Source organism: Drosophila ficusphila, unplaced genomic scaffold (assembly GCF_018152265.1).
Source record: "Drosophila ficusphila isolate 14025-0441.05 unplaced genomic scaffold, ASM1815226v1 contig_414, whole genome shotgun sequence".
NCBI lineage: Eukaryota > Metazoa > Arthropoda > Insecta > Diptera > Drosophilidae > Drosophila > Drosophila ficusphila.
In genome coordinates, this window is record NW_025064328.1 from 5309874 (window position 1) to 5329936 (window position 20063).

The 20063-nt window shown below is 38.6% G+C and overlaps 3 protein-coding genes across 4 annotated transcripts; 2 read left to right on the top strand and 1 right to left on the bottom strand.

The window, feature by feature from the left end:
- Window positions 1-1712: 1712 nt before the first annotated feature.
- LOC108086463 (aquaporin) lies at window positions 1713-17347 on the top strand. 2 transcript variants are annotated; one of them, XM_017183388.1, is made up of 4 exons: window positions 1713-2259; window positions 11173-11351; window positions 16266-16619; window positions 16678-17347. In XM_017183388.1, exons 1-4 carry the CDS (start codon window positions 2244-2246, stop codon window positions 16864-16866), a joined length of 738 nt encoding a protein of 245 aa, XP_017038877.1. In that variant the 5' UTR covers window positions 1713-2243; the 3' UTR covers window positions 16867-17347. The 2 variants fall into 2 exon arrangements, with proteins under 2 accessions (XP_017038877.1, XP_017038878.1); XM_017183389.1 differs by lacking the exon at window positions 1713-2259 and adding an exon at window positions 4168-4209.
- LOC108086461 (C-type lectin 37Db) lies at window positions 13805-14794 on the bottom strand. Its single transcript, XM_017183387.2, has 2 exons — window positions 14656-14794; window positions 13805-14596 (listed from the first exon to the last, which is right to left on the bottom strand). Exons 1-2 carry the CDS (start codon window positions 14773-14775, stop codon window positions 13970-13972), a joined length of 747 nt encoding a protein of 248 aa, XP_017038876.1. The 5' UTR covers window positions 14776-14794; the 3' UTR covers window positions 13805-13969.
- A 1576-nt stretch (window positions 17348-18923) lies between the features above and the next one.
- LOC108086416 (integumentary mucin C.1) lies at window positions 18924-19672 on the top strand. The gene is made up of 2 exons (XM_017183317.1): window positions 18924-19401; window positions 19482-19672. The coding sequence occupies exons 1-2, from the start codon at window positions 18948-18950 to the stop codon at window positions 19628-19630; spliced, it is 603 nt and encodes a 200-aa protein (XP_017038806.1). The 5' UTR covers window positions 18924-18947; the 3' UTR covers window positions 19631-19672.
- The last annotated feature ends 391 nt before the right edge of the window (window positions 19673-20063 follow it).

Consider the following 20063-nt stretch of genomic DNA (forward strand, 5'->3'; position numbering starts at 1 on the left):
CTGATTCTACTCACCCAACTATAGTAATTTGGTGTTCCCTGAGTTTTTGCGAGTAAATTTGGTGAATGAAAACTGAAATGAAAAGGAGGCGGGAGCGCAAGATCTTTTGGTAATTCGACAGGCATAGACCATCTCGACAACTGCGATTATTATCTCGCCCATTTAGCCGGAGTTCGTGCCATTTTAATGGTTAACTGGCATTAAATATAATTACTCATTAAAGCCAGCCAGTCGGCGAGTCTTTTGGTTCACTTCCCCAACCGAAGGCACAAATAAATCCGTCTGAGTTTTGGCTCTTGTTTTCATAATGGGCTGAGACGCTTCCACAAACAAAATCGAGGCTCTTGGCTCTTGGCGAATGGCTCCTTTATTTCTGGTTGTCACTTGTTTTGTCAATAACTCGCAACTGTTGCTCTGGCCAGAAGAGATAAAAATAGACCCGCGACGACAAGGTAAAAGCCCTATTCATAGGCAAAACCCCGCAATCAATATGCCATATTAAAGCCGAGGAAAGTTGTTTAAAAGTGAAACTGATAAGGGCCCAACCGTCCATAACCCATTAGCCGAGTTAAAAGTGGAAAAGCTGCAATAATGTGCCATTAAAACAAAATGAAAAATGTTCCGCCATTAAGGTGGATGGGCGAAGCCAAGTAACGTGTGGCATTTTGGATTACCAAAAGTCGAAATTCCCCTAGCTTGATAAGATCTGAGCGATAATTAAGTCTGAGGTTCTGCATGACCAGCGCAATTAGATTAATCAAAATTGTTTATAGCCTTTTGAGTGTTTTACTTCGCACACGTCCATACATCAAGTGCCCGAAAAGGCGAGTTGATGGCTCGAAAGCCGAAAATGGCTCTGAACTTTCCCCTTGCTCAATAACAATTAGATTAAAAATTTGGCTCTTTTTCACTTAATTGAAATTCATTATTTTTTAATTGGCGCAAAATTGGCAATACAGTATTTTAGTGAATTAAAAATGACGTTATATTTTATCTGCTTAATAATATATTTTTATGTGGCTTATCTTATCATATTAATATTTCTTTTCGTATGCTAGATATTTGCAAGTTATTTGTTATCGCGCATAGTTGAATTCTATTAAAGTTAAGTAATTGTATTCCAATTTATTATGCTCTCCTTTGAAGAAAACCATTTTTACAAGGAAAAGTCAATCAGCAATAACTTTTCGCTAATAAATGCATTAAATTTAAAACGTTAAAGCCATTACACTTTAAGATTTCTTTTAAAGCTTATATAATTATTGAAATTAGTTCAGACATTTTTTGCACTACTTTAGATTACCACCAATAATGGTAACTGAAATAAGCCAACGCTTGCCAACAGCTTTTTTCCAGAAGGGATTTAATTTTTTGCGCTTGCAACTGAAATTGTACAAGCAACTCAAATTGGCGAAATAGAGCCATCAAAAAACATACTCGTACATGTGTCCCCGCCCAAGAGCCATAATAAATGTTTTTACACCCCCATTCGATTAAGTCATCAGGGCAGGTGTATTCCGAACCCAGATCCTTTGGCCCATTGCGAAGTGGAGCTCTTGGCCAAGCCCCAAAACTCAAATCTGCCTTTGCTGCCGCAGTCGACGCTGGCCGAGGCAGCGACTGAGACTGCGGCGCCGACCGCGACCGCGACTGCGACAGAGAGTATATCAGTTACAGCGGCAGCGTTGGCAACGTTTATTTGCGCTCGAGCAGCGAACGTGGTAGCACAGCTTGAATCACTTCAAACTGCGAAAGAAAAGCCAAGCGACAGCGGCAATTTGAAAATTCGAAAAGGAAATCGGGTGCGGAGCGGTTAATTTAATTGAAAATAATAAAATCGAGTTATTATTGTACGTTGCGCTTTCCAATTTCGAGCGAAACATAATCGCGCCCAGTGTGAAAAAAAGGAAAACGCTCCGTCGAGTGAAATTAATTTGACAAAACTCCACCGTCCGCCCATTCGACTCCGTGGTCAAGTGCCTGACAATTGTGCAACCTCAAGACTCTTAACCTTAACAATTATATTTCGGCCACAAAAACTATTGGCACAAATCAGTTCGATCCGAGTGCTCGCTAACTCACTTTTACCTGCAGCAGTAAAAAATTAAGCAAAAAGCGCGCCTTTGAAAACGAAAGCAAAACACAAGTTCAATTCAAAGCCCCCCACGCTTTGCCAAACTCAAGTGGCAGCCCCCAGAAGACAGTAGACCGAAGACAGTAGACCGAAGACAGAAGACAGCAAAATGGTTGAGAAAACAGGTGAGCGTTTGGCGATCGGAGACTGGAGAATGCGAACTGTGCGTGTGTGCGAAGGTTAATTGCGAATAAAATGGGGGCGAAATTGTTTTGCTTTTGTGCGAAAGTTAATGCTGATTGTTCGGGGCTTTTTTATTTTAATTGAAAAAAATATGAGGAGTTCAAATTGAAAAAGTTCAACCCACTAACGGTCTCTAATAACACAGTCTTACAAAATTCAAAAAAATTTTTGCAACGGAGATGGGGTGTATTTTTTTGTGTTGGGGGTGACAAAAGACTACAAAAAACATCAAAAAAAGGGTTAGTTAGTTGGATAAATTTCGCAGTAGAGGCAATTTTTAATTTTTCGCCTTTCTTACAAGTTTTCTTTACAATTTTTATCCGATATAGTTTATTAGTACTTTGTTTCAAAGGTAATACTCTCACGCAAATTTTAAGCCCATTTGACGTTGTCTACCTCATTGCTATCCCGAGTTATAGCCAAAAGTGTAGAAAATGCTTTTCAAAAAAATCGCATTTTTAGCATTTTTATTCACCTTTGACGTTGTAAAACGGTACCGTGGGGCAAGAAATGTTAAAAAATTCTTTTCTGGTGTCGTAGAGAATTCTATTACGAACATCCCCATATATCTCACTACGTATAATTATTCAATTATAACGTTCGTTTTTTTAAAAAAAGGTGAAAAATTAAAATTTGCCTCTACTGCGAAATTTCTACAACTAACTAACCCTTTTTTTGATGTTTTTTGTAGTCTTTCGTCACCCTTAACACAAAAAAATACACCCCATCTCCGTTGCAAAATCTTTGTAAGACAGTGTAATGTTTCCTTCGTATAAGTATTAAAAAAAAAAAAAATTAAATTAGCAAAAAATAATTTTGGTGTGAATCAAATTAATTAAATTGCCAAAAGCCATTTTTAAATAAATTAGATTTTGTTTGTTTTGTTTATTAATTAACACACTTTAAATTAAATTATAGATTTGACATTGAAATATTTTATTTATAAATAAACAAATCTGAATAATAAACAGTAAACTCAATTAGTTTCACTTTCTAAACTTACTAAAATTGGATTAAAATTACCCTAAGAATGGACCATTAATCATCTTCTAAGAGCCATGAAAGGTATTTCGATAAATCATCTATCTTGGTAGGGTTGGGTAAATCAAAGAGTAGTCCGCCTGTCGATAGCGATAACGAGATGATTGGTTTTCAATAATTTCTCCGGCGCAGCATGACAAAGACGGTAAATTAGCCCCGAGTTATTTTTCTATAGTTAGACGTATTTTTTGTTGCTTTGATTTAGCTTCCGTGGCGGTTGTTGATGATTTCTGTAACTGAAAGTTTGCATGACAGAAAAGCCTCGAAAGAAAAAAAATAAAGACAGATAGGAGAAAACTTTGATAGGTAAACAACAGCGGAAACTACACTCCAGCAATTTGGACGACGATGATGGCGATGCGATGACTCCCCAACGAAAGCTATAAAACCAAACCGCCAAGTGAATGAACTGAAAAAAAAAGAAAACAAATTAAGAGGGGTTTTTATTTGTGCAGCTTCAACGGGCAATTAATTAAAATCTTAATTGCATTCTGTGTTTACCGCGAAGAATTAAAAGGCGATCTCTGGCGTCATTTACGCCGCTTGTTCCGCCGATATCGCTCCGATAATGGCGATAATATTTGCCTAGCGCTAAATATTCATTTGCCAGCCAAGCTCCATTATTGAAATTCTTCGTTCCAGCTAATTAATGTCAACGCCTGAGCTTCTATTTGATCAAGTGTTTAAACACAAGGTTCAATATTTGATTTAGATATGAAATATTTTTGCTGCCTGCTTCACTGTTTTAAAGTGGAATCGTGGAATTTTTGGAGTAGTAAGACGGTAAAAATAGACCTGTGAGGTGCGTGAGAAATTCGCTGCCCTTTGGCGTGGAAATTCTGCAAATTATAGTACGAACGTGTGGCTAATTTGATCTCTCTTTTCGCTTTAACATCTTTCCCGCCTCATAATTCAATGCGATGTCATCTTGGCCAACATCGCTATATATATAAATATAGTTCCACTTGACGTTAGTTGCTGTTTTTGTGGCGTCGGATTCGCAGATATAAAATTACAGTAATACTCGTGAGGCGAGTTGACATGACATCACGGTGAAATTGGCATTCAAAACAGTAGCACACTTGAAGTCAGGAAATGTTTTCGGTTCTGGCCGCAGAGCATTTAGACGCTTAGCACAGTTAGTGCGCATCTAAACTCGGTTCTCAATGGAAGATCAACTTGTTTGTTAATCAGATAGCTTATAATTAAGATAATAAGCTGCCATTGAGATGCACAGAAGCGAAGACGCTCGGTTCACATGGAAAGTTTGCGATTCGCGTAACGTTGAATTAAATTTACGGAATTGTGTGGATAATAATTGAATTGTTAAAGTGTCCAGAGGTTAATGATTTTGATTGGCAACGCAAATTACTTTGTTGCGATATCTACATTCATACATATATAAAGTGTTCATTGTGTTAGTCTTGGGGCTTTGAAGTTTAATTAGTTTTCTCCTTTCAAAAACCCCCTTAAATCTTCCCAAATTTCCCTAATGTTTAAACTTAAATTATCGCAATTAATTGGTAAGCTGCCAAAGTTAGTCATAAACCCCAAACCCCAATAAATCGACTCAGATTTATGGTACACTGTAAACGAGTTAAGGCGACATAAATTGAGTTTGAGCAAAGGCCCATAAAGATTATAAGCGATAATGGACGCACTCCTCCCGCACAGCAAACGAAAACTGAATCTGAATAGTCCCTGCCCATCTGACTAATTAATTTATAACGATTTTAATGGCCAGGCCGAACAGGTTTCGATCTTTCCCGCGGCTGTTATTAATAAAATCATCACCTTGCCTTACAAAAGTACCCAAGAAATGCGCAAACCGAAATTAATAATCCGATTAGATTGATTAATTGTTGTAGACGAAATGGATTGAATACAATATGCGAGAACCTTTTGTTTTGCAGTTGGATATGCGAAATTAATGCCCCTGTGCCTGGCATTAACTTCGTATTAACAAAAATAACATCATTTGCATAAGTTTTAAAATAGCCCTTGAAAATTTACAGAATCAAATTAACGGATCTCCTTTATACCTCCAATTTTAATGGTCAAGACACTCCCTAAAGCAAAGTCCTTTGTTCTTTACTTTCTTCTTAATACTTACAAAAACAAGGTGCTGTCTCTTTAATTTCGACTGATTTATTTTCACTTTCCCGAAGATTATAATTGCACACGTGCCAAAGTGACGTCAGTCCGGGAAATTACCATTTGATACACCTTAAAAACTATCATAACCCATAAAGCTGACTTTTGTGAATCCTTTCCGTCAGCCTGTCAATTTCTACCTTCCCTTCTAAGTTTGAATGATTAAGAAACATATGAGCAGAAATGGCCATAAATTAGAAAACTTATGCCATGTTTGCGTGTTTCGAGGGAATTAATGAGTTCACAGAGCGGAAAATGCTTGGCTTCTGGCAACGAGGTGAGAAAAGCCAAAAGACGATGACATTGCTCATGTTCTAGTAATACGCAGATAAGTCAGGGACCTAACCCCACCTAACCGCAGTTCCCCAATCGGCATAACCAGCCGAGTGATTTGGGACCAGGACTTGGGAGCGGTTTTCGCAGAGCCAAGCCTTTGACTCACTTTATTTTTCCATGGGCACGGGCACGTGTGTTTTGCCACGCCCACACACCTTGATTTTTGCTATGGCCAAGGTTGAGCACAGGAAGCACTCGTAGAAATAATTATTCAGAAAATGCCAGTTATTGTGGAAGAGATAAGAAAAGATAGGCATTCAGAAAACCTAATTATTTCTAAGGCGAAAAACATCTTCTTTGAATAGATAATGGAGTGTGGAAGTTTATTTCAGTTCTTATAGTTTTAAGATATTCTTTGTTAATCACTCTTTTCTCTCAGTGCCTTTGCCATGCAAGGCTTACAGGATGTTAGCCACATTTTCCACAAGTAGAACAGGTTGAAGACCATGTCGAGCGGATGTCCGCGGCAACATCAAGTTATCAAGTTTAAAGCAACTGCAGCGCCGCTTTTCCCCGGGGTTCAGACTTGCATTTAATTGTATAGGCCAACTTGGCATAGATACCGATTCGGACACACAATGCGAATTACTATATTTGGTTCTGGGGGCTAAGCAATTTCCAGTGTCGGGTGTTACTAATAACACGGTAATTATATGCAGTTTAATAGTACAGAACCGTACATGGGGATCCAAAACTCTCTGATTTTCTGGAAGCAGGCAGCTCACCTGACTCACCTATCTTATCGGTCAGCAATTCAGTCAGTTGGCCGGCCATTCCACCGGGCAATAGCTATAAATCGTTGGCCAGAACGTACTTGGCAATGACTTGAAAGCAAACGGGCCGCAAATTCAAGATGTTATCTTGTGTGTTGCGAAATACTAGAATATTACGAGAATCACTTGAATCGCGTGGGGGTTGTATGAAAGTGAAATTTATTCAGTGGAAAGGAATTTTTCCCACGAGGATCGTGATTTATCAAACTTGCTAGCGATAGCGAAAGTGCTAAGAACTTTTACCTAAGGGTGTTGCTTAAATGGGAAACGACCTTGACATTTGAAGGAAAGTACTTCTATATGGTAACGAATACGGAATGCTCTTTCGGTAATATTTTTATGGTGAAAGAAAGAAATGCTAAGCTTCAAAAAAGCCATTGAGTTTTAAAAATAGTTATATTGTGAACTTAATAGGTAACAATTTAATGGAATTAATAATATTAGGATGATGTAAACGAGTTTTAAAATTGGATGACAGTTTTGAAATGTATCTCATGATTCTTGGAATACTTGGATGGGTATCAACTTCTTCAAACTTAGCCGGCGAGAGATTTCAATCTCCTCGGGCACGAGTAATAACAAATTGTTTTTTTTTTCATACATTGTTGTGCCGGTTGGTTTTTTTTCAAACACGGAAGCCAAGAGAAAGAAAACAGAGTGGGACAAAGCCTGAAACGAAGCCAATCTTTACCTGCTTTGAATTTCAAATTTCCATTTGGCTCTGCAAAAAATCGAAAAAACGGGAATGAGCAATGAAACTGAAGTACCTGGTACAGGTACTTGGAAAACAGGTACTTCTTTGGTATGTGGGTCAGGCAATTTCAAGCCAACATTTTGATGGCAAAAGTCCAGAATGATTTTGCAGACGATAAATATTATTACGCATACGGCGGGAATTTTTCGATTTGAAAGACATTAAATGTTAAGGGGTTATATACCTTTTTGAGCGAAAAAAATGAGGGAACTTTGGATTTTTTTTCAGGTGTGTAGCAATTATTTTATGATACTGAGGTTATTATTTATTGATAGTACATGTTTTTATAGACACAACAAACGTTTGTTCTTAAAAAAATATAAATAACTTTCGAAGTTATGGCAATTCTCTCATAACCCTTTTTTTGTTATAGCGGCTTGCGGTGACCACGATGGAAGTCCAGCGGGTCAACCAAAATCAATAAACCAAAATTTTTTTATTAGTTTAGTATTATATCTAGTTCGTCATTGAATTACTTTAAGAATATTTGGTTTTTTCTGCATACAGTAACAATTTTTTCAAAAAATTGATTTTTCGAGCTCTAAAAATTTTATTAAAAATTTTTTATCTGCAAAATCGAAATTGGCGCTTAAAAACTGATTCAATGACGAACTCGGGACAATCATTACGAATATTTAAAAAAAAATTGAAGAAGATCGATCAAATAGTTCTTGTGCAATCGCGGTCACAGCAAAGGCACTTTTGGAAAAAAACGACTTTGAGATAATCGCATTCAAAGTTTTACGTTGCGTTACAAAGAGGGACGAACCGCGCCTCAAAACGCTGTTTTCCTATCGAACTATTATTCGGATCTCTTCAAAAATTTGGGAAAATGTTCTCTAGGGGATATACTTTAGGATTCAGCTAAAAAAATTTTTCGTTTTTTTGAAAAAAAAAGGTATATAACCCCTTAAATGTTCGAGTGAGCACTTTGCGCTTGTTTCTGTTTATGTTCTGTTTTTGCGATAGCAAAGCAAGTTTACTTTTGATGTTCGTTCCACTAATTAATTTCATGTCGATGGCAATGACAATGACAACTTCGTGCTCTGATTGATGGGCTGGAAAATTGATGGAGGGTTCCCGGTTTCCGAAATTCTAAAGAACACACCCCTACGCACGACTCGAATTACTTAGAATTCATTGGGCGATCTCGAACCAAGCTTTTCCCTCCTATTAAATGAATTGCGATTCATTATGGGCATTGCCGAATTGTATTCGACAAATTAAACGCGAAATTAACACACAGATAAATCTTCATCTCGCAAATGTACCGCGGTTGGCCTTGCTGATGGATTGTTTTCATGTCTATATGGTTTTTTCGCTAAAACACACATGAAATCCAGCCGAAAGCCTCGACGTCGTCACGCCCTCACCTTCCAATTGATGACTATTGTGTGTAATTGTTGTTATTATGATTTTTACTTTTGTTAATTTCATTTTTTAATGTGCCTGCCGGCCACAGTAATTTATTGGACTTCGGATTTTCTTCAGACCACTTTCAATGGCAAAGCCAGAGGTGTGTTGTCGAGCATTGGCGATCAACCAACACCCAAGGATGTGACAACAAGGCCTACGAAGTTGTTTCAGCCCAAAACAAATCGCACCGGGCAATTTAGATTAAGTTGGGCAAGCGCCAAAGATAAGGTTTTTATTTTTAGGTAGCAGCAACTACTTTATCTTTATGGAGACTTGTTGAGTTAGTTTGCTTCCCGAAAGCGAACCCAGAGATATAAAGCCCATCAATTATAGAACCGATTGCCTAAGCGTTACTAAGTCCCAACAAGCCTATTCCACAAAGTGGCAAATTTCATTCAACTCAAGTAAAAGTTACTGCCAATTTGAATGTCAACTAAGCTGGCTAACAGCCATCAAGCCAAGTGCATTTCACGGCTCAAAGCCTTAAATGAAAGCCGCGCAAATTGCTTATTAATGATCCTGAGGTTCCATTGAACTTGAATCTCAATTTTCAATTCAATTGCCGTGATTAATACCTGGCAGATGAAGTTATTAATTTCCCCCCTCTCGCAGTATTGATTGATTGTCAATCGAAGACGCTCAGTTCGGCAATAATTTGTGCTCGCTTGTCTCACAACGATCGTGTAATTATGTTTGACATTTTGTTATCTTTAATTAAATCCCATTTACATTTGTTTTTGTTCTCGGAAATTAACATAGAGAGAACACTGATTGAATTAAACAAATGTTCATTGCAAATAAACCATAAATTTGGTACACTTATGCTAATTGAGTTTCGGCCAATTGCGATTCTTGTCAACAGGTCGATCTGGTTTCATTTGCCGATCTTATTTACGCACCAAGTGTGGGAGTCTCGGCCCACCAACATGTTGAGACTATCATATTTCACTCGATAAAATGGTTATTGCTCTTAATATTCTTTAATGGGCACTTCCTGGGCTTAAAATATTTAGATTAAAACTCTGATAGGTGATTTCTTAAGTTTTACTGTCACTTTTCAGCGCAGTTAGTCACACCATATTTTTTCTACATTTTATTGCTTTATCATATAATGTAGTTTTATTCCGATAAAATTGAATTCCGAGAAATATTATAAGTGCATGTCAGCTCAAGTTATTTATGGGTATTCTGGGTTTTTGTTTGGGGGAATTCCTCTGGGATTTCTGATCATTTAGATCACGTTAACCTGATCTGGTTTGCCAATTGAAATTTCCCCCAGTGCTATAAAAGGCGAATTTGAATTTAATGAGGAGGTACTACAGCTCTCAATTGCTTTTGAACTGATGCCAGTAGCAAAACGTAATTGTTTGCTGACACCCAGATTTTTACGATTGTTTTTATCACTAGTATTCAGAGTCATGGGACGCCAGATAATTGCCGTATTATGTGAAGTGTGCGAACTTGGCGATAACATCGCCTCTCTTATCAGTGGAAAAAGGGGCGTTGTGTGTTCATCACTTTAGCATTCTGGCATTCTGGTCAAGTGACGGCCATAAAAAAATGTCTATTTAAATGCGGCTTAAGTAACGAGGTGAAGCCTTTTACAACTCTCAGACTTTCTTAGCTCCCTGATAAGCGCTGCATTCCTTTTGATTTCACCAAATTAAACGGCAGTCATCACGTTTATAAATAGTTTTATTGGCACTGCAAGTGGGGCTTAGGCTGAACATTTTTCGCAAACATTTGCCAAGACTGCTTGGCCGTAGACAAATTAATTAACACCCACTCATTAGCACTCGACTACTACGAGCAATAATGACGAATGAAAGGCTTCTGTCAGGAAGTAAACAGCCAAGTGCTATTAAACAAATTAATTAATCAAACGATGCAAATTGTGTGAAGAGACTGCGCAGAGGGCAAAAAGTTTAGACAATAAGTAAACAACACTAAGAAGGCAACTAGAATTGGCACTTTGAAATGGCTTTTTTGTTGTTTCTAAATAAAATAATGTGAGACATTTTAATGCGAGGTGTGAAATTTCATTATCTTTTTGACGTAACTGCCATAAACGTGCACATTCTAAAGCGTATTTATATTGCCTAAAGCGTCAGAAATTGTGTAAAGTATCATAACATTCTACAAAATGCAAATTAAGTTTAAAACTACAATATTTGCACAAAAAGATATAACCTGAGTTTTGAGAGACAATATAATAAGAAATGTTTCGTTCGTAAAAACAATAAAATAGTATTTTATTTATGTTCATTTTCGTTTCGAATTCTCAAACTTACAACTGCATACAAAAACATATAATTAATTTTGATTCGCAATGCACTGATCAAGCTACTAATATTTGGTTCTGTTTGCTATGTCATCTACAGAAATGTCGAAATTCGTTGGCGTTGCCGACATAACCGAGAACAAGAAAATCTGGCGCATGCTGTTCGGCGAACTGGTGGGCACATTTTTCTTGGTCTTTGTCGGCGTTGGCAGCACGACGAGCGGAAGTGTACCACAAATCGCATTCACCTTTGGCTTGACGGTGGCCACAATCGCCCAGGTAACTATACGCATACAGATTTCATCTAGGATGGACCAAAGTTTAAGAAAAAACATCTGAAAACTAGATCGTTTTGTAGTATTTAACTCATTAAAGTTGTACTTGTCTACATGGCGTATGATTATGTTAAATTGCTTGTTTAAAAAAATGAGAATTTTTTATTTTTTTGGGTCCACCCTTAAGACCCCAGCACAAATCATACAAAGAGAACGCATCGAGCTGGGCACTTCTGATTCGAGATCAGCTATCCAACTCGCAGATGGAGATTTCGGGCGGGAAGTTGGCGGTGCGTGAGTCGATCGGCGGACATTTTCAAGGACACGCCACCGCCGCGTTACACTTTCGGGCTCATTCACAAACGTTGCGGCTGCGATTTTGGCCAAGAGACATTGGCATTTAAAAGCGACAACATCGCGGGCCCGCCATAAAAAAATGCAGCTCGCTGCAGCTCAAAACTCAAAACTCAAAGCTCAAGACTCAAGACTCAAGACTGCGTGCGAATGTAATTTACAAAATTGACAGATTTACAAACGCACCATGGAACTCACTCGCACTCGCACTCGCAGAGCAAATAATAAATGCGCGCTCGCAGCAAAAGCGTCTGCGCTGGCAATTAACATTAATCAACACGCAAAATATGCAATTAGATTATTATGCGTTTAATTACGCTATGCTGTGCAAGTGTGCGAGTGACGACTGTAGTCGTGCCTTAGCATTTAAAGCGATCTGCGCCTTCAGCTCAATTTATGGCACTACAAAAGTCGAGCTCCGCCAACCGAATCCATCAAGAACACGAAAAGGCTTCTATGATGTGCTATATTTAGATCCCTGCATCACAAATTGCACTTCTATAAATAAGAAGTGTTTATGGCAAAAGTCTAAAATCACTTTATTAAAAGGCACTCATTAAATTTGAAAATGTATTTATTTTTTACTTGTTAGGAAGTAAATTTAAGTTAAACTGATCGAAGATAGGTTCAATTTCATATGGGTAACATGTCGTATGAGTGATATTTATGATTACTTTGGTCATTCGCTCTCCTTTCCATTTTCTGATTACTGTTTAAAAATTGCCAGGTCAATCATATTGAAAGCGTCGATAATTTCCATAATGAAATCAAGTAGCAATATTGGCAGCACAATGGATGCTGCCCCAGTCATTTCCCCGCGGAAAACACTTGCAACACAATCGCTATTAGTGGCAAATTAGTCAGTTGGCCAGTCGCTTGCCAAATCACGTGAAAAGATCGGACACATGACTGCAACCTGCAGCGGGTTTTCCAGCTCTTCCACCTTTTCCATGACTTGCGGCACGAGTCGAGCCCAAGATAAACTCAGGTATGCATTGCTAATTTCGCCAGCAGGTGTGACGACAATGCCTGTTCGTCATCGTCATCGTCATCGTTATCGCTATCGCAAAACCAAAACCAAAGCAAATCCGAAACAACTGCAATTGGTGTTCAATGGAGCAAGACGCGTGGCGTCGAATTGAAAAACGTGCTAATCGCCAACAATTTCGTGGCCTGGAATGGCAGGTCCAGTAATAGCGTTAGAAATGAGCCAAGAAATATGATATTACCAGGCTTCAGCCTCGGGCTATTGAGTTCCCCCAGATCGGCACTTCAAATGCAAATCTCTCTGGAAGATCTGCTTTTGTATGCAATCAGTGATCGATTGACAGGCAAAAGTCATAATATTAACTACAATGGAATGCAACGAAAACATTTTAGAGAAATGGCAAACAGCAATGTGACGTGAATGGAAAAATTTATACAAGCCCAGATAAATGTGGCTTGGAAATTGTCATGACATGTTAACCGATTGTTATCGAAAGTTTAGTGGGAGGGATTGCCTTTCATTTGAACAATTTTTACTATGTAGGAAAATTACAGAATGTTATTGAATATAAAAGGTATTTTAATTGTTTGTTATTGGCTAGGCACCCCAATTATTTATATAAATTACTTAATTGTTGTAATTAAAATAATGCTAATATATTAATCAATAATGCAGGCAGTGTTAAAAGCATTAAAAATCGACAAAAGAAGAACAAGAAAACTGAAGTGCGTGTGGCATTCACGTTTCTGTTTTCCATTCGAATCGAATAGAGTTGGTTGAACAAACTCCGACTTCGACTTTGGCTTTGGCCCGATGCGAACTTGAATTGACTTGGCCAACAAGCAAACTGGCGAACAAACAACAACAATCGCCAAAATGCTGCTGAAAAGCAGAACGAAACAAACATTCGATTTTCAGCTGCAAAGCCATAAAATATGATTTAAGCGTAAATGTCGAGCTGCAGTTTCCACTGCACATGCGTAAGCCAATCGATCTTTATACATACGTATATATATATCTCGATCGGTAGAAGAGACTTGCCAGACTTTTAGTAGCCAATGGAAAACCTTGAGAACTTGGAGAGTTGTGACAAAATAAAGTGAAATAATGCTCAATTGATTATAGATTATGTATTGTGATATGAAATGATACATCAGGGGATACTTGTTTATCTTTTCAAATAGAAATAAATCTTTATAGTCTTATTTTGTAAAGGGAAGCTTGCTTTTGACTTTAAGAACAGAATGACTTTCTACAATTTATGCAACTCTAATCCTTTTTTATTGTTGGACAGGTTTCTCGCAAACGAAGAGAAGTTTTACTGTGCAAATATTATCGTTCATGGTAGTTTTTCCCTTAACTGTTTGTAAATCCACACACTTTCCATCCTTAGTGGGTTCACCCTCTGCCCAACTTAGGAAATTAGCTTTTGATCCCTTGGTTATAGATATAAACTCGTCATCCTTAAACTGACTAGTCACGTCGATCCAGTAGCGATTCAGGCCATCAAATTGGGTGTTGAAGGCATCCAACTCTTCCTGATTTTGCAAACTGGCCAAATGAGCACCCATTCTTTGGCATTTCTCCAGAGCTTCGTACCAATTAAGCTTCACTTCTTTTTCGATATAATAGTATTTGCTTCCCAGTTGCTTAAAATGATCGTTTAAAACCAATTTCCTGGCTTCGGGCTGGGCTTCTAATAGCAGTTGTGAAGTGTTTTTCTTTTCAGGTTGCATGTTTAATGGAGAAGCAAAGGTATCTAGTCTTCGATCGTTCAGAGCTATTCTCGCTATAGCAACAGCTGCTTCACAGGCTTCCGTTCTTCTCTGTAGATTTGCCAGGTTCGACATGCAAGGATTCAAAACTCCAAAGCAGTAACTTGCACACTGGGATTGACATTCTTCTCCCTAATCACAAATATTTTAAAATTGAATTTTAGATAAAATATATTTTATAAACCACTTACCACGCATTCTGCCGAATAGGCTGTCCTGATGAATATCGACAATACCACTAGTATAATAATCTGCTTCATTGCTCTGATCTTCTCTATTCGCGAACCAAAAGCAGACTGACTTAAATGCATTTACATCGAAGATATTAAGGAGCATCCCAGTAAATACATAAGGTTATTTATGCTTATCGAGAAAGCAGCAAATATTACGCTGCTTGATAAGAGATGTCATTATGTATTATGTATCTCATAACATTCTGAATCGCATATTGGCATTTTGTTTACACAACAAATATAAGAAAACATAAACATGACAGTAGTATCATTAGGGGAAAAGCAAAACAGAGAATATGCTTTCTTATTTATGTAAAGGTTAGATTAAGTAAGCACTGAATTTCCCACAAAACAAACAACGATTAAGTTCTCAGTTTCTAAGTCATATAATTAAATCCATTTAATAAAATTACCAATAAAGCAAAATAATAAAGACCTAACTAGATTCGGCCATATTTAATCGGTGACTCACGTCCAAGTTCAGTCGGTCCGTCACTCTCGGGTTTCACACGCAGCCGGTCCGTCGATCGCGATCGCTTTTGATGCATATATTAAATTTAATTACGGGTTTGGGGCTCGACAATAAATTTGATTAATTTCACGACTCCTCGAGTGTGTGCAATTAGGCGGAGTATGGGTATTGAGACGAGAACAATAGGCCTACTACCACGATGGAGATCTCGATGATTAGGTCAGGTGGAGCGGCAACAAAAGCGGCAACTTAATATCGCAATGCACGCATGAGCATAGCCAAAATGTCAAGAAGTTGTTCGAGTTGCAGTTGCTGCTCGGATTTGCTGTTTGCCGTTTGCCGTTTGGGCCAAAAACTCGATCTTGCTCTTGGCGGCATTTGTAATTAGCGTTTTGTGGCCGAACGGCCAACACGGGCATTTTTTGCGCATTTATTAATTAAACGCAAAGCGACGCACGACATTGGCCGTGCGGCAGGCAGCAAGCTGCAAGCTGCAAGCTGCTAACTATAAACTGAGAAATCCATATCGAAATCGAATTCGTATCGCCAAAACGGAGCAGAAACACGGCTGGAAAGAGATATCAAACATAGAAGCCTGCTTTTGCACATCGACCTTGAGTGATTGAGTGAGCAGTGAGCAGTGCGTTTCGGCTTCATTCATAACACTTGATTCGCTTCGATTCGATTTAGCTTCTATCGAATGCGATCTGTTCGGCTTGTCTGTGCGGTATCCACTTAAGTGGCTCCATGTGATCTCTTCGCGGGCAATGACTCAGCAGAACCCCCCGGTTCACTTTTACTTTCCAGTCGGAGATTCGACTTGAACTTTGCAGATACCTATGCACTCTGCAACAAATGCACTCGAGTGCATCGCTAGTCTGACAAATTGCTTGTATCCGTTGGCAGTTCGATATGTTGGCAGTTGATTGTGCAACGGAAAGCTCGGAAAATCGAAGAACCAGCCAAAGGGCAGCTATTAAAAGGGGAAGGTGGTTAAGATGTTGCATTGTCAACTTGACATTTTGAATCACCAATCGAGGGAGAAGTTAAGCTATTATATCTTGAATAAGTAAGTAACTTTTCTTCCTTTTTTTAGGGCTTGGGTCACCTGAGTGGCTGCCACATCAACCCGGCGGTGACCCTCGGCTTCCTGATCGTCGGCGAGATGAGCATCCTGAAGGCGGCCTTCTACATCATCGTCCAGCTGGTGGGCGCCATCGCAGGAGCGGCTGTGATCAAGGTGGCTCTTAATGGACTGGTTGGCTCTGGGCTGGGTGTCTCCAGCTTCGATCCTTCCCTGGACTGCGCCCAGGCGGTGCTCATCGAGGCGCTGATCACCTTCATCCTGGTGTTCGTGGTGAAGGCGGTTTCGGATTCTGGTCGTCAGGACATCAAGGGATCCGCGCCTCTGGCCGTGGGTTTGGCCATTACAGCAGGACATCTGTGTGCAGTGAGTAACCATTTAAGTTAGGTTTCGGGTTCAGATGTTAATTGCTTTACAACCACAGATCAAACTGAGTGGCGCCAGCATGAATCCCGCCCGATCCTTTGGCCCCGCTGTGGTGCAGGGCGTCTGGACCTACCACTGGGTGTACTGGGTGGGTCCCATCGCCGGAGGCCTTCTGGCCGGACTCGTCTATCGGTTCATCTTTAAGGTACGCAAGGGCGACGATGAGGCCGACTCGTACGACTTCTAGGCGGAAGTCGAACCCTACCTTACATGTTCTTGTAAATGTCCGCACCCGCTTCCCATCCGCATTCCGCATCGCCCATTCGCTTTCCATCCAGCCAGGGTCCCATCGAATCCGTTGCCGAAATTTCTCTTAGATTAGGTTCGCTCCACCACCAAACAATCAAACAAACAAACAAACACCACCAACCAGAGCCTTTCACGCAAATGTAACATTTTTATTTGTTAAAAAATAAAAACCACGCAAGTGTCTTATTTTAATTGTAACGCGAGAATAGCACGTGAATAATGCAATATTGTATTTGAGTAATTTTAAGCTAAATTATATGCACAACATCATTACGCGAATCGAAGGAAAACTGTATTGAAGCTTAACTAAATTGTACCTCGAAAGCACTTTCCCATGGGAGCTCGAATTCCCAATTCTTGTTGAGCACCTACGAATTGTATTATGACTATGTGTAATAAAAAATATTAAGAAAATACAACTGTGCGTCTTTTTGTGTACGTCCTGGGGCTTTAATCGTTGCCAATCATTATATTACTTGTAAGAAGGGTTTAATTAAATAAGAGCTACAAAAATTGGGGCACAAAAACTAAAACCAAAACAACATCACACATCACAGCCAATCATCCGGTGACATTTACTAATTTCTCAACTTTAGAACTGGGCTATGCTGCTTATGGAAATAAATAAGTCACGAAAATGGGATGTGATATTCTGTGATTTGCAAAACAGAGAGTTTAAATCGCTTTTATTTGTAAGCGATCGTAATGTCGTTCTTGGGTTTTTTTTTTTTGTATGCGCGGAGGCTAATGTATAAATTTCAGCTTAAGAAGGGCACCACACCATTCCAAGGTCATGAATCATTGTGGTCACTCGAAGCCTTCAGAATTCCAGTAATGGCTTATTTTGCATTTAGTATCCTTTGCATACTACTGATGATGTACTGCGTGCTAACGGAGACGTAAATCGGATCGGGAATAGCACATTTTATCACGTTACTCAACTAGGATATGAGGTACTTAGAATCCTATTTACTTAGTATAAGCGGATTACTTTGCCTTTGCTGTTTAATATTTATATTATGCTTTTTATTTTCAGCTAAAAATAGTGGTTTAACTCTTACTCGCTCCATTTAAAGGATTTAAATTGGGTTGGCTAGTTTCAATTGTCCTTGAACTTTCGTTTTTGAACGGACGTAAATATTAATCTTTAAATTATTATCATAAATAGTATAGAAAAACTAATTATATTGAAATAAATGATTAACATTTCGAAAATGTTTTTATTGTGTATTGTTTTGATGACTAATTCTACGTAAGTATATCTTCGTTTTTACATTTCTACATTATCTTTAGCTAAGACACCAACCTTGCAAAGACAACTTCACTACTCTTCATATTAACAACTAGATGGCGCCAAAGTGCTCTATAGAAAAAAAAAAGTTAGCGGGTGTACATTCTGTTGAAACGAAAGAAATACGAATAGTATTAGTGCGAAATAAGAAGGAATTTATTAAAATGAACGTATCATATAAATCTTTATCCTTCATGATACCTTATTAATACTGATAGTAAGAATTAGAAATAAAACTTCCTTCTACATAATTTTTTGCTTTAACATAACTCTCGCAGAAGACATTGTGCGACATCGCTCTTTTAATTACTCATAATCACTTTATTTCCTTTATGCCGGTATATTGTGTTGATAAAAACGTTAAAGTCGAACACTAAAGTGTTACAAGGTAAGTTGCGCATGCGTGCTCAACCACCCGCAAGTAATTTCAGCGGTCCGAAATGCCAATTTCGCTTCAAATACTGATAAGCAATTTCCGAGTACACTGTTCAAAATATGGCTCAACGATAACGAGCCAAAAACAATATTTTTACATTTCTAGCTTCTTATAGTGGAGCATTTAAGACCTCTCTGCCTTCATGTGTTTTGTTATCAGCCCTCAGCTTTCGCGTGGGATTCCGTTTGAGTGCGTTAGTGGCTGTAGCTCTATAGCCCAAGCTTAAATTATGCGGGGACTGGCGATTTCAGTACTCGAATTATTCAGCTCAAGTAAACATATCTCGGCGAAAATGAAGCCCTTAGCTAAGTTTTTCTTTATTTTTGTGGGGTTTCTGGTAGCTGAAATTTTAGCACAGGATGTCATCCCTGAGGTACCAGTCGACTATCCGCCGACCACTACAACAGAGGCAACTACAACAACCACCACTACAACAACAGAGAAACCAACAACTACAGAGTCCCCTACAACAACAACAACAGAGAACCCAACTACCACAGAATTCCCCACAACAACAACATCAACAACACAGCCAAGTACAACTTCAACAACAGAATCCACAACAACAAAGCAAACAACAACCACAACTACACAACCCACCACAACTTCTACAACACAAAGGGCACCAATATTACCAACCACCCAACCTCCCCATTTGCAACCCACTTCCTCAAGCAAGAAGCCTGGGATTTTAATGGAACCTTTGGAAAGGTGCTATTTGAGAAACCAGTTGGAGCTTAGTACTTGTAAGTATAATTGAAAAGATTAAAACGGGGAAATGTCCCAAGATGAATCACAGTTCATCTGTTTGTTTTTCAATTTGCAGGCTGGCCATCCCCTCAGACTTTCAACTGTTATCGCTGCTGCTACTATTACGACAAGCATATCACCGAATGTAGGAAGGTTCACCAGGGACGTTGTTTACGGTATGATTATGGGCAGCTGAAAGTACACGTTCATTGGAAAAAAGTTTAAAAAATTAAAACAAAATAAAAACGAAATAAAAAATGTACCTTATGGAAGTTTGTTTTAGAAACCAAGTTATTTTCCACAGTGTCAGCACTTAATATGGAATCGTGACGACTACTATATCATTTTTAAAAAAATTTAAGAACAATAAACAAACGATGTTAAAAAAAAGCCAATGTCAGAAGCTTTTATATTTAATTTGGATGTATTCAAATCAAATTCTGGTAAGAAATGTTATGGCTATCCATGTTGATTGTCTAACTAATTTTTGTTTAAGAGCCAGCATCTTATATTTGACTAATTTCCTAGCCATTTCCCCCATTTGTCTGCTAGTGTTCTGTTATCAGCCCTTACCGTCGCGTGTGAGTCAATTTAAGTGTGTTAATGACTGTAGCTCTGGAGCTGTAACCCAAGTGCAAGCTACTCGGCTCTGACGATC